This window comes from Onychostruthus taczanowskii, unplaced genomic scaffold, assembly GCF_017590055.1.
Source record: "Onychostruthus taczanowskii isolate IOZ18803 unplaced genomic scaffold, ASM1759005v1 scaffold58, whole genome shotgun sequence".
Lineage (NCBI taxonomy): Eukaryota > Metazoa > Chordata > Aves > Passeriformes > Passeridae > Onychostruthus > Onychostruthus taczanowskii.
In genome coordinates, this window is record NW_024503457.1 from 3718719 (window position 1) to 3731494 (window position 12776).

The 12776-nt window shown below is 39.4% G+C and overlaps 1 protein-coding gene across 2 annotated transcripts in view; it reads right to left on the reverse strand.

Annotated features, from left to right (window-relative positions):
- GRTP1 (growth hormone regulated TBC protein 1) overlaps positions 1 to 12776 on the reverse strand; it is a 33930-nt gene that overhangs the window by 1535 nt on the left and 19619 nt on the right. For both annotated transcript variants that reach the window (XM_041418088.1, XM_041418087.1), the window contains 2 exons: positions 357 to 529; positions 42 to 227 (listed from right to left, as the gene is read on the reverse strand). In XM_041418088.1, the coding sequence (XP_041274022.1) occupies positions 42 to 227; positions 357 to 529 (359 nt within the window). The remainder of the gene's footprint in view (positions 1 to 41; positions 228 to 356; positions 530 to 12776) is intronic.

The window sequence follows — 12776 nt, forward strand, 5'->3', positions numbered from 1 at the left end:
TGGTTTTAATGTGGAATGACTAAAAGCTGCAGAGAATTTACCTGCATGAAGGTGTGACACTCTGTTACAAATGTTCCTTTGGTGATCTGCTTAAATTTATCACAAATGTCAGGGAAATTCGTGGCTTCCAAAATAAAAGCTTGGTTTTGCTTAATCAATGTTAAGGCCACACGGAAGATGATCTTTGACCCTTCATAGAATAAACAATCCCATATTCGGAGCACAGTCTGCAGTAAAGGAGAGAATTCAGGTAATCCTTGATTTCCACTAAGCAATTATTACTAAAGCAGTACAAATGAAATAATCAGGGATTATTTCATACTGATTCAGTAAGAGAACTTTGTGTTACCAATTACCTCCACTGGAAGAATGTCAATGAACAGGCATATAAACCAGCGTGACACCACTAGGGTCCACATGACTCCATGTCTTTCCATCAGCTCTGCCACAGCTGGAACTTTCATTTTCACAAGTTCTCCAAGGACTTCCTGATCAGTTTTCAGGCCCAACATGGCAGGACTGTAATAATCTTGGAGAGAAGAAATCAAACTCATGAATCTGTGCACATGATCTTTTCATGAAATTGAAGAGAATGTCCTCTGCAGCTGAATGTGTAAAGGAACACTGAGCCTAGGAATCCCAAGGCAAAGTAAATTAACCCACAGCACAAAGATCTCCGCACTGTGGTCATAGAGTGCTGCTCTTTCAACCAAACTGATCCCTCTACACAAACACTTCATTCATGCTTTCTGAAATATCTTCTTTCTCTCTGATGTTTTTTGGCAATGCATTCTTCCTTCCCAAGGAAGGATTGTTCAGGTGGTTTTTGACTGCTAGCTTAAATTACAAAAGTTTAAACAGTTCAATAAACCACTAACTCCTTCCTGTGTGTGGGGCTGCACAACTCCCAGTCCACACAACACCCAGAAAGGAAACAAAAAACCCAAACCACCACAATAACCTGTAGCCTTTACACCAAGTCCAGTTGAACTAGAAATGCAAATTCCCCAGAGCATCAGCTGTGCAGGGGTGTGGGAGGCTAGATACTCCCCATCTTCCTAGGTGTGACCTAGCCATTAAGGTAGGAGCTTTTCTCTGAGCCAAGAAAATTCCACTTTTCATAGAATAATTCTGAAAGGAAGTGAATGACAGATCCCTCAGGCGACATCTCCTACTTAACTCACCTGCAAGACAGGGACTGAAATAAGGCCTGCATTCCTGCACTTGTGGTCACTGCAGTAACTGGTAAATTCACAATTAAGAAGAACAGAGCACTCTCTGGCTGTCAGTCCACAGCCTGTTTATCAGGGTAAGCATTCTCATTACCAAGGCACAGGCTGAATAACAAGCATCTCAGCTCTATAAACGAGTAGCTTTGGGTATATTTAAGGGAAGAAAAAGATGTTTCAATTCATAAGTATTCAAATGGCCCAGTATGACACAAGAACTACACAGATGTTTAAGAAATAAATATTTTGGGTTTATATGTTGACAGAAACATTTGAGCTGGATTTGGCCGCTCCAGTCCTGGGAAGCAACTTTGATAGTTCACGAGCACTTTGCTGACAAGACCTATGTTGTTCACCTTTGTTTATGGAAAGAAACCAGTGGTAACACAAGTGCCTTTCTGTGCCTTTCCTTCCTTCACTGATTTGGAAAGCTGCAATTCAGGTTTCTCTGTCTTAACTGGTTTCTGCCAATGTCCCCAGACACACATCATAGGCCAACGGTTCATATAAAGGTGAAGGAATCAGAGCAAAGTCTATTTGCCTGAAATAATTCTAGTAAAACCTGCCAGTGCCACAGGTAAGTTTAAAAATATGTCCAAACCATGCAGTACATCTATAACTACTTAAATTTCTGTAATTTCACAACAGCAGTTTAATATTCCACTCTTTCCTGTGCCAATGGTTTACCTGAATAGACTTCCACTCCATGAGCTATTTGCTCTACATTTGTTCTTTCCAAACTCTAGAACATCTACAGGAGTTTTTAACAGTACTACAGAGCATCACATTCAATCTTTAGAAGCCTAGTTTTCCATCTGGGATCCTTTGCTCCCCCTGAAGGCTGAGATGTAAAACTCCTCTACAGACCTAACAAGTCACTGCCACTCATATATATTCTTTAACCATCTGCTTTTCAATTGCTTGTAGGGAAAGCTCTAACAGCTTAAACACAAGTAATCCCATGGAAAAGTGTACTGAAAACACACCAAGACCTCAGAGCTAACAGAAACCCCTCTCTTTCTGCATATGTTGTATTAGTGCTGTGCTCATTTTTGAACTGGAATGCAGTAACAGTAACATTAATTGGCCGAGTGTGTATTTTCTAATATGCTGCTTTAATGCAAGTGAAATCTAATCACATTGCAAATAACAAGTAACAGAACAAGCCCTTTCTCTTTCCTATCCTTCCTCCTCTCATACATTCACAAACCATTTTTTTCCTCATTATCTGTGCTCCTGAAACATGTGAGTGCTGAAAACTTCTTCAAGTTACCCCTGGCAAATGTCCTGAGGAGGAAGGACAGCAGCCCACTCGCTCTGCTGCAATCATTTGATATGCTGAAACCAACAGCAGCTGCTATTTTTAATCTGTACAGCAAAGTAAATGTCAAGATCTCAGGAATACAACTGGACACGTACCCAGCTCTTTGAGAGCTGGGAAGCAAAAAGTTAACAGACAACGTGGATATGTCACTCCACAGATTACTGAAGCAGCCAGGAAGCTTTGGTGTAAATTAAACTTTCATTCAAGTCTGTTAGATTGTACTGCTGGACAGGAAGAAAAAAGGAACTATTCATCTATCTAGGGCAGCCCCCTGCTGTTCCTCGTGGAGCAGGAGCAGCTCCCATGTGCCCTGGTACACAGCACTGCAATGTTCAGCCCAGCGCTGCTGCAGAACCCGTGGGAGGAGTGATTAACAATTTATGCAAATGCCAATAACTGAGGAGCAGGGGTTTTCAGGGTATTAGCTGCCAGTTCACAACAGAAGTTAGGTTAAAAGAATCTGCACTCAAGACATATTTACATGTAATTGTTGTATGTTAATTATAGTTCCTGTAGGTATTCATTATAATGATTACATTTAATATGTAATTATAATTTTCTATTTATTTTTCCTGTATATATAGTGTAGGTAGTAATTATAATGATTATACTTAATTAATATGTAATTATAATTTTCTATTTATTTTTCCTGTATATATACTTTTATACATAAATGTGTATATACAATATTAGGTCCTCAAATTAGGAAAGCCACATTTCCAAATCCTTCAGAAACATTCCTGGAGGACCTCGTATTTGTGCAAAACTTACCCACAGATCACTTACAAGGAACACCTTTCACAGTCCACATCTGGTTTCACTCGGGAAAATGATTTTGTAACTTGCTTCAGTGCCTAAGTGCTTGGTAACATTTAACCTACATGGCTCTTCTATTCCCTTCTTATTTACTAGGGATTCCCAGTCATTAAGCCTTCTGGAAATGTCCTCTCAGCAAAAATCTGCAGCGCTCCCTTGCTGCAAATGCTTCACTGTGTGCCCTACTTTCCTAATATTTTATAATTGGCTGCTCTGCCCAGAAGTCAAAATATCCTTGTTTATAACCAAGTCTACACAAGCCTACCTCTCCCACACACCACAAAGCTGTTTTTCAGAAAATACAGTGCAGGCAATTATTTTTACTCATCTACCATTGAAACACATTAACTTTATATTCCTTACATATCTTACATATCCTTACAAATTGTATGAAATTTTTAGATTTGCATGATCCACATTTAATTAGCATCTTAATTCTTTTCCCCCTCTCAATAATCTGGCAAAATACTGAGCAGTTGATGACCCGGAACAAACCTGAGTCAGTAACTGCTCTCAATCTGCCACTTACTAATTAAAAAAATAGGCTAATTATATTGTTGATATGTGTTGATCTAGGTGGTTTATAGGAATGTCCTCTGACAAAACATCATTCCCCTGAAAAAAACACATAGCCAGGTTGTTTCCTATTTTCCTTCAAATGGTCAAACGGAAGTGATAAGTTTTAGGTGATCACACACTATATTGTTTTTCATCACATTTTCTGGAAGGCAAGAAATTAAATACTGCATTATAAATTATTATTACTATTAATTTATTACTAAATTGCAGAAAAATATCTAGATGAAAATCAAGTTTCTCGATACGCAATTTGGCATTTTCAAGTGCTTCTGTAAACTGATCAAAGGCTTTCTGTACTTTCCTCTCAGCTTTCCCTTTGTTGCTTACCCATGTGCTTTGCCCAGTCTGTTGTTCCGAGTACCTGCCTATGGGTTTTGGATGCCTTGCTAAGTTTAGAAGTGCCTGAGAGTGTAACAGAGGGCAATGTGGACAGCATCCCACATGGAATTCATCCTCCCAAGTGCTCCTTCCTCACTGAACACCAGTGTAGCCCTGTGGCTCTATTGGGATCATCAGCTGCTTCTTCTTGGAGTCAAGCAGCAAACAGGAAAAGCCAGCTTCACCAGCTGCCAGCTGCTTTATTGCTACTGTACAACACAGGTGACCACATGAAGGGACTTCTTCCCTTGTTCAAAGGGCTTTTTGTTACTAACACTGCACTGCCTGTGGCATGCAGTCACTGAGCTGGAAACCTGCCTGGCAGAGACACTCCTAACACTACATTTCATTGTCTCCCTGTCACAATAGTTAGCACCTCTGGATCTTACCAGAATGTCCAGGACTAAGACATAACTGGCTGCTTGTGCTCCAGAACACTAATAAGATTTGTAGGAAATAAGGATAAAGCTTGTAGGGACTCTATGACCTTGTTCTCTGTTACAAATAGATTAAGAGGTTCCAAAAATAAAAGTTTAAGAAGCAATACTCTTATAGTCTTAAATTATCTCTAGGAGTCAAGAGCTACAGAAGTTAAAAAAAAATCCTTCCAGTCCGTTGTATATATGTCAGGTTAAATATACATATTCCTAGTGGAACTAAATCTGTAAGTGTTAGAAAAATACCCAAAACAAGACCTCAGCTCTGCTGCTTATCTTCCAGCATTTCTATTATTTCAAGAGCCTACACAGCCCAGCCTGAAACAGAATTATTTGTCTTGGAGATCCAAACCAACTGGAAAGTTAAAAACTGGCTGGTTTAATTTTTCTCACAGTCTACACAACGCAAAGTATTTTATTCACAAGAATATGTTTATAAATGTCCAGGAGAACTGGGGGGTGTGTGTTTGAGATGATGATAATGTTCTCTTTTCTCCCATAGTAGCAGAAATAGTTCATTTTTATACCACCAAGCACCATTCAAGAATGTCTCCTTGCTGGAGATACCATTTGCTACCAGACCTCACTGGAATCCAGGAGGGAAATAGAGCAGCCCTAAGGGCTGGCACAAAAGTTCAGAGGTTTCCGTGAACAGAATTTCATGAATGGCACTCCGTTCTACATTTCCTACATTTAAAGTCAAACCCAAAAGAGATTCCATCATGTGCATTTGTAGGGGAAAACATAAACATTTAAAACATACCAGCTTTTGTATCTTCTAAGCATCTACATCATGAGCCTTACGTTAAAAGCTGAAAAACCTACATTTGAGAAGAAATCAGAAAGCCACAACAGGAAAAGGAGGAAACCCAAGCGTACTGCCAATTCTTTTTGCAGTATCAGGCCAGGGTGACCCCTGCAGGTGTCCTGTCCAGAGTGATATCCTGCAGATATGTGGTTAAATGGCAAGCTAAAACCTCTTAGCTATGCTATTTTTAAAACACAAGTTCCTAATTTTCCAGGGAACAGAAAATAAAAAAATCTAACAAACCAAGCAACAGGCTCAAGCTATATTTTATCTCTTCCTTCAACCTAAACTGACAACTTCTGTCCTGGGGTACTGAACTCACACAACAACCAGCATTACCTGTATCATTCACAACTGAACATGGCTTTAAGAAACTATACAGAAATGAAATTTATTTTGGATGGCTGAACTATCCTAAAAAATGGGAATGCAAGCATTTTACAGATCTTTATTTATTGGTTGATATTGAGATTACACAGAATTTAGAGAAATATATCTTGAGAAATTACTTACTATTAACACCTTCCTAGCAGCACAAAAAGGCTGTGTTTCTTTCTACATAATGCTGTCTGCCTGTATTCATCTTTTGCTTCTAGTCCCAAACTTGGAAAATAGATCCCAGAGAGCTGAAAGAGCCTTTGGTTTCCCATTTGCATTTCACAGAGCACAGTGGGATTCTGAGCAGATGCAGTAGCTACCTGCCATTTGGAAACTGAAGAAGGATGCTTGTTAATTAGAAAGACAATGGAAAGGCAGGCAAAGATGTCATCCTTCCAGATAGTACAGAAGACAGAGATGAAATACAAAGAAAGACTTCCTGTATAACCCCTCAGAGAAATAAACTGAGGTTAGCAGCATGTTGGAAAACACAAATGCAACTTTCAGACGTTCTAGTTACAGAGAATGAAATTGGCTATTTTTGTTATTTATTTACATACCAGCTCTGTTACAACTGAGCAAAATACTGTTGGCCAGTTCTCCTCTCTTCCCTCTCTGTCCTCTTCATATCTGCTACCCCTGGAATGGCTATGTTTGTCGATAGCAGTTTTTTCACAGTATCACTGAGCTGACAGGCACCCTCAGACACAGCACACACAAAATATTCCCCACTTGGCTGTTTCCAAATAGCCTGGCCTGACTCCAGTCATTGCATCCCATGAATTGTGCCTGTCTAAAGAGCTGCATGCTTTGGAGAAGTCTGCACCTTATGGGGCTGAGCCAGGAGCCGAGACTTTTAACTCACAAAACCCTTTGACAGAATTTATCACCAATGTCCTCAAACTGAGAGGAAATTCAAGAACAAGCATTGAAAACTACAACTGCTTATCATGCCTGTTGAGGAAACAAACTTTAACAAAAAAAGCTTACAGCTGTATAATGAGTCTTAATGACTGATGACTTCAGCTGAATAAGGATTTCTGAATCTGTTTTTTTAACTTCTCCACGGGATTAGGAAGAATAGGTATTTTATCAGTTGACCACACTGACAAGTTATTCTTAACACCTCAGCACAAAACACAGCAGTGATATCCTCTCATGCTTAAGAAAAACCCCAGTGTTACATTTCCATCAGCTCTTCACAAGAATGCTACAGTCACACCATGGGGGCCACTGAGCACATTACTTGAGACTGGGACAGAAGCACCTTAAACAGAGAGCTGGACTGACACATATGGTTCTAGTGCAACCAAGGTTGCATTTTCTAAGCATCTCTCTCAAACTAAACACTCACATCTTGTACGTTGAGGTAGACAAAAATTATTACTGTACAGTATTTTCTTCATTTAATTTCCTTTACTCCCAAAGCACATCTCCTTACACCAACACATTCTTTATGTTGCCACCTAAGCTGCATGTGCATTATACTATATTTTGAAACAGTATCAAAGCCTGCTGTCAGTGCTTCTTTCTACTATGACATATTTAAAAAAAACCCCAACACTTAAATAGAGTTGAACTTTTGAAAAAACTCCATTTTGCAGTATCTTAAGTTGCAAATACAGTAAATCCAGAATAAGCACACCTTAGCTCAAAAAAGCCAAAGCAATCCTTGGGTATATTCACTACTGAAGAGAGAATATATCATCTCTGATTATGACATTAGGAAAACTGAGGTTAGAAAACTGCACCCAGCTCTGATATTTACAATTCAGGCAGAAAGTTGAAAACTGGAAAAGACATGAAAGAAAAGGTTATAAACACTACTTAAAAAACTGAGTTCTGTAAGGAACCTCTTTATTTGTAGCATTTATGCAAGAAAATGAAAAGTGACTTTAACTTCATAGAGAAGGCATTGTGGGCTTTTCAATATAATAACAGAAAGTCTAAAAAAAGGCAATACCTGCAAATTAGGACAACTCAAATTCCAATTTAAAAATACAACAATTTTTTTTAATAAGACTGATTTACAGTTTGAATACATTACTAGCAGTAGCAGGGTCACTCTTTCAAACCAAGTCGGGGACCTCTCAGATATCCTGACCTAGCCTTGAACACTTCCAGGGACAGGGCACCCACAACTTCTTTGGGCAGCCTGTTCCACTGCCTTACTATCCTCTCAGTAAAAAATTTCCTTCTGACATATAATCTAAGTGTCCTCTATTTTAATTTAAAACCATTCCCCCTTGTCCTATCACTACCTGCTCCTGTTGTTCTCCACCTTTTTTAAAAGCTCTCTTTAAGTACTGAAAGGCCACAATGGGAAGAATTACTACTATTTCCTCACCTGCCTTTTTGGATGGAAAGTTATATTTTCAGTTATATTTCCAGTTTTATGAGTTTTGGTATTTAATACACAGATAACTTCAAGCATATTAGAACATTTTATGGGGACTTAATACATTAAAATACAAAACTGTATACTGGAATCTGCTTTGAGCATGTATAACCCATCATACATTTGTCAGCTGATATGTTATGCTTCTTACTGTCAAAGTGACATATTCAGGAGCGTTCATTTATTAAAATTGTAACTGAACATAGAGAGAGTCCTGGCTGACCATCAGAAAGTACCAAACCCAAAACCATTCATTTATTAAAATTGTAACCGAACATAGAGAGTCCTGGCTGACCATCAGAAAGTACCAAACCCAAAACCAGCTGCTGTGGCTTTGCTGCGTTAACTCCCCAGGCAGAACAGCACAGTCCCTTTAGCATGGAGATGGCTCTGTCTAAATGCACGAGTGCTTTCATAACTCAAGCCATTAGATAAAAATAAAATAAATATTAAAAGAGAAAATAGAATTTCCCTCCAACATGGCTACTCTAATACAATATAAAGCACAAACTAAGTAAGCCTTGTGCTGCATACTAAGGCTTGACCACTAATAGGTTTTTCCACATCACCAAAAAACCCAGGACTTCTTCTCCCAGACCCACACTTCTGTGTTTATGCCATTCCACCTACCTTCCTCCTTTGCATGCAGTCAGGGAATTCTACCTTTGATCAGTCCTAGCTGAATTAAGATTTCATTGGCAAGTTATTTTGCTGATGGCTTTTGAAAGGGATGACACTTTGATTTACTAGATAGATAACCAAGCAAACAGCACTGTCTGCACAGGCAACCAAAGGCTGGAGTCCCACATGGAGTAGTGCCATGGATGGCCTACTGAAGATACTCCAACATAATCAAATTGTATCAATGAAGGCTTGCTTGTCAGAATGAAGGAGGCAGTCTTGACTTTGCCTGGGTGGAACAGGTCCTGCTTCCAGTGTAAATACAGTAGTGTAAAGACACATGTCAAGGAACACAATATTGTTCAGTGTTTTTAAACACTAGGGGTGCTTTTGCTGCATGTTTCCTCACAAAAGTAAGGCTGACAGTATGGATATTGTCATGTACAGCAAATTTCTGTTTCACACAAAAGTGTAGGAGTTCTACCCAGCCACCTAAAACACACCTAAATAATGAGATTGTTCTTTTATTGATGAGGTTTGAGACTGGCTGGGAGGGAGATATGATACAGAAAGTAAATAAATTATTTCAAATGTATAAATACCTGTGTAATTTTAAAGAAAAAAAAACCCCATCGGTTGCTTATGTCCTGCTTGCTCAAGTCTCACAAATCCCCTAGCAGTTCAGATTTGTAAGTAATGAGGATTTCAGGCTTATCATGGTTTCTAAATACAGACACATGACTCCTTCATTCCACCTTCAGCTTAACAGGACACTACATGCTTAATTCCTAGGTGTATTCAACTGACCTCTAATGCTCAAACATTAATGCTTTCATTGTGGCTGGGATTAACAGCAAAACACGATGGAGTCCCATATTTCAAAACTCTTAATTGTTCAGCTGACTAGCAAAATGCTTCTGTCTCTGAGTACCAGATGTGATGTTGGAGGCCAGAGGGACACACCACTATGGCTTCAAATGCAACCACAGAGGAACTCCATGGATGAGTGAGAATCCTGCCAACTCACAGACCTGTAGCTGAGAGCTGCCAGAGGAAGAAGATAAAGATGCAGCCCAGAACTGATCAATCTGCTGAAATTTTCTGGGTTGACAGTCCTATAAAAAAAGCTCAGTTGTCAAAAACAACTTTGCAAACATGGTGTCACGCATGTCACACATAGCCTTGAAAGGAGCTTTCCACAGCAAAAGCACATACTTGAGGTGCTCAAGTCTTCTCTCTGAAAGGAAATGCTTTTCATTTCCCCCATCTTAGGCTGCCAATTCAGCTCAGTTTAGGTCTAGCAGTGTTTTCTACCTGCACAGCTAAATAAAAACGCTTCCTGTGAAGAGGCCCTCTCCCTTTGCAGACACATCTGACAAGATGCAGCTGCCAAGCCAGTTCTGCATTCAGAGGTTCCCTGGCAATACCCAATTAGGGCATTTAAATAAATTCAGCCACAAGAATAAGATAAATGCAGACTCAACTGCAGTTAAAAGCAAACAGTCTAAGCAGAAATACTTCACAGCTTAGTACAGCCTTCTGCATTTCTCAAGTGGTCCTTCCATTCAAACCTGGAAGTCTGTATGATGGGACTCGAAAGATTGTTGGAACATGAATCACTCAAAAGAGAAGGACATTCAAGAGTTTGCTACGTAGCTATGATGCCTTTCAGTTCAAATATTCACATCTCTTACTGTGCCTAGTCTCTTGTGCAACCTGCGAGTCCCTGGCTGATACAATTGTGAGCCAGAGCTGAACACACACGGGAGATATCTGAGATCTCAGCCTGCAGCCACCTGCCTTAACCAGCAGTCACTACACGGCACACCACAGTGGCACCTTGCTTTGCACCTTGTGCACTTGCAGCTAATGCAGTTACTTCAGTGCAGCCTACTACTTTGGTGACCATTTTATCATTCAAAACTCTGCTCTTGTTATTTTTTATAAACAACCAGGCAGTACACATGGGTAAAAAAAAAATTTAGTAGAGGCTGCTAAAAAGTAATGAGACAAGGAAGATTGTTATTACTGCTAAAAAGCAATGAGACTGATTCTTGAAGAATGCTACACCTCACTTTTATTAAGAACACTGGAGAAAAAGAAAAAGCTGGTATTAATTGACAACACTAAACTAAGAGATACTGACCCATGTCAATATACAAAGCACAACAAAGGAATGGTGGAAAGACTGGAGTAAGAGACATTATGACATTTAAAATAACAAGAATGTGCAAATAAAATTCAGCAAAAAGGTGTTACAAATTCCTAAATGCTGTGGAAAAAATATCTGTTGACAATGAGAGAGAAGGAATAGCACACGCATTACGATGGAGATCATAAATCAAAACCAGAGTGCCACTAGGGAAAAAAGGCAAGGGAAATCCTACACCTTTTCTCTCTTAAGGAAAACACTTTCCACTGTGAAAAGAGCCACTGCACAAGGCACTGATTCTCCACCAGAAAATAAAAGTGTGCCATTGTGATCAGGTTTACAAAAATAAAAATTGAAAAATCAATTCAAGCTGGAACAAGCACACAGAATAATTATTAGGCTAAAACAAGAACAGAGAAAAGTTTCATGCAAGAGAAAAGTTTGACTGAAGGATCATAGCCATACAAAAAACTTCCAAAATTAATTGACTGCATCCTACAAATACATGAAAAGTAAGCACAAAAGAGAGGTGGACTTTTCTCACCCCTAAAAGTTGGCATTGACACTCCAAAATTAATTGATTGCATCCTACAAATAATGAAAAGAAAGCACAAAAGAGAGGTGGACTTTTCTTACCCCTAAAAGTTGGCATTGACACTAGAATAAAAGGATATCAAGTTGGCCATGAATGGGGTAGTGCAGAACTCATGAGACCTCTCTTAACCACAGGAGAAGTACTCTACAACTAGTTTTCAGTAAGAGTAACTCCAGTATAATAGCCCAGTAGACTAGAGTATATGTTGATATACACAATTGCTTCCAGACTGAGAACCACTGAAGGTGGGAGGGGGCACTATTCTTCTATGTATAAGCATAACTGTCATGCTAAAGTGAAACCAAATTCTTGAGTTTTTCTTCTCATCAGCTCACCATTTAACCACAAACATGTAAAATATGACAAGTATACTCCTTTACTTACATACTAAGGTACCAGTTTAAAGGTCCTACCTACCCAATGCTTTCTAAAGCAATCTCCCCACTCTTTCCTTAACAGCACAAAAAAAATCCCCAAAACTTCTCAACGAGGATCAGAGCGATGAGCAGAACAGAAATATCAGAGCTATGCTGTGTACAAACTGCAGGCACATCACTATGAGCTTGAACTGAATTTATACTGCTTCTTGTGTGCAATGCTGTCTGCTCCAGCCGTCTGTCTGAATGAAGGTGGGAATAAAAAAAAACTTGGTAACACCAAAATTTCAGTTAAACAAATAATTATCCTCCCCCTTGCTGTGTTTAAATGATAATCCCTCCAAATCCCTGGCTGAGCTGCTGACAGACAACAGGCAGAAATGCATGGGCTTGCCCTCAGCAGAAGCAGGAAATTTCTCGCCTCACCAGCTGTATCCAGCAGTGCTGGGTAAATGAAACTTCATCCAAATGAAAGGCATGCACACAACTCCTCTTACCAATCAACCAAAGCCTAATTTACTGGCTCTCTCTCCCAGCTGCATTATCTCCATTTGGATGTGACAGAACAATTCAGGCCAGAAAACCTTTACTGATGGAGTCCCCATTTTCTGTCACTTGCCCAGAATGTTCCCATCTGTCACACTGTGCATTTTCCAATCAATGCCATTGATCTGTGGCTGGCTT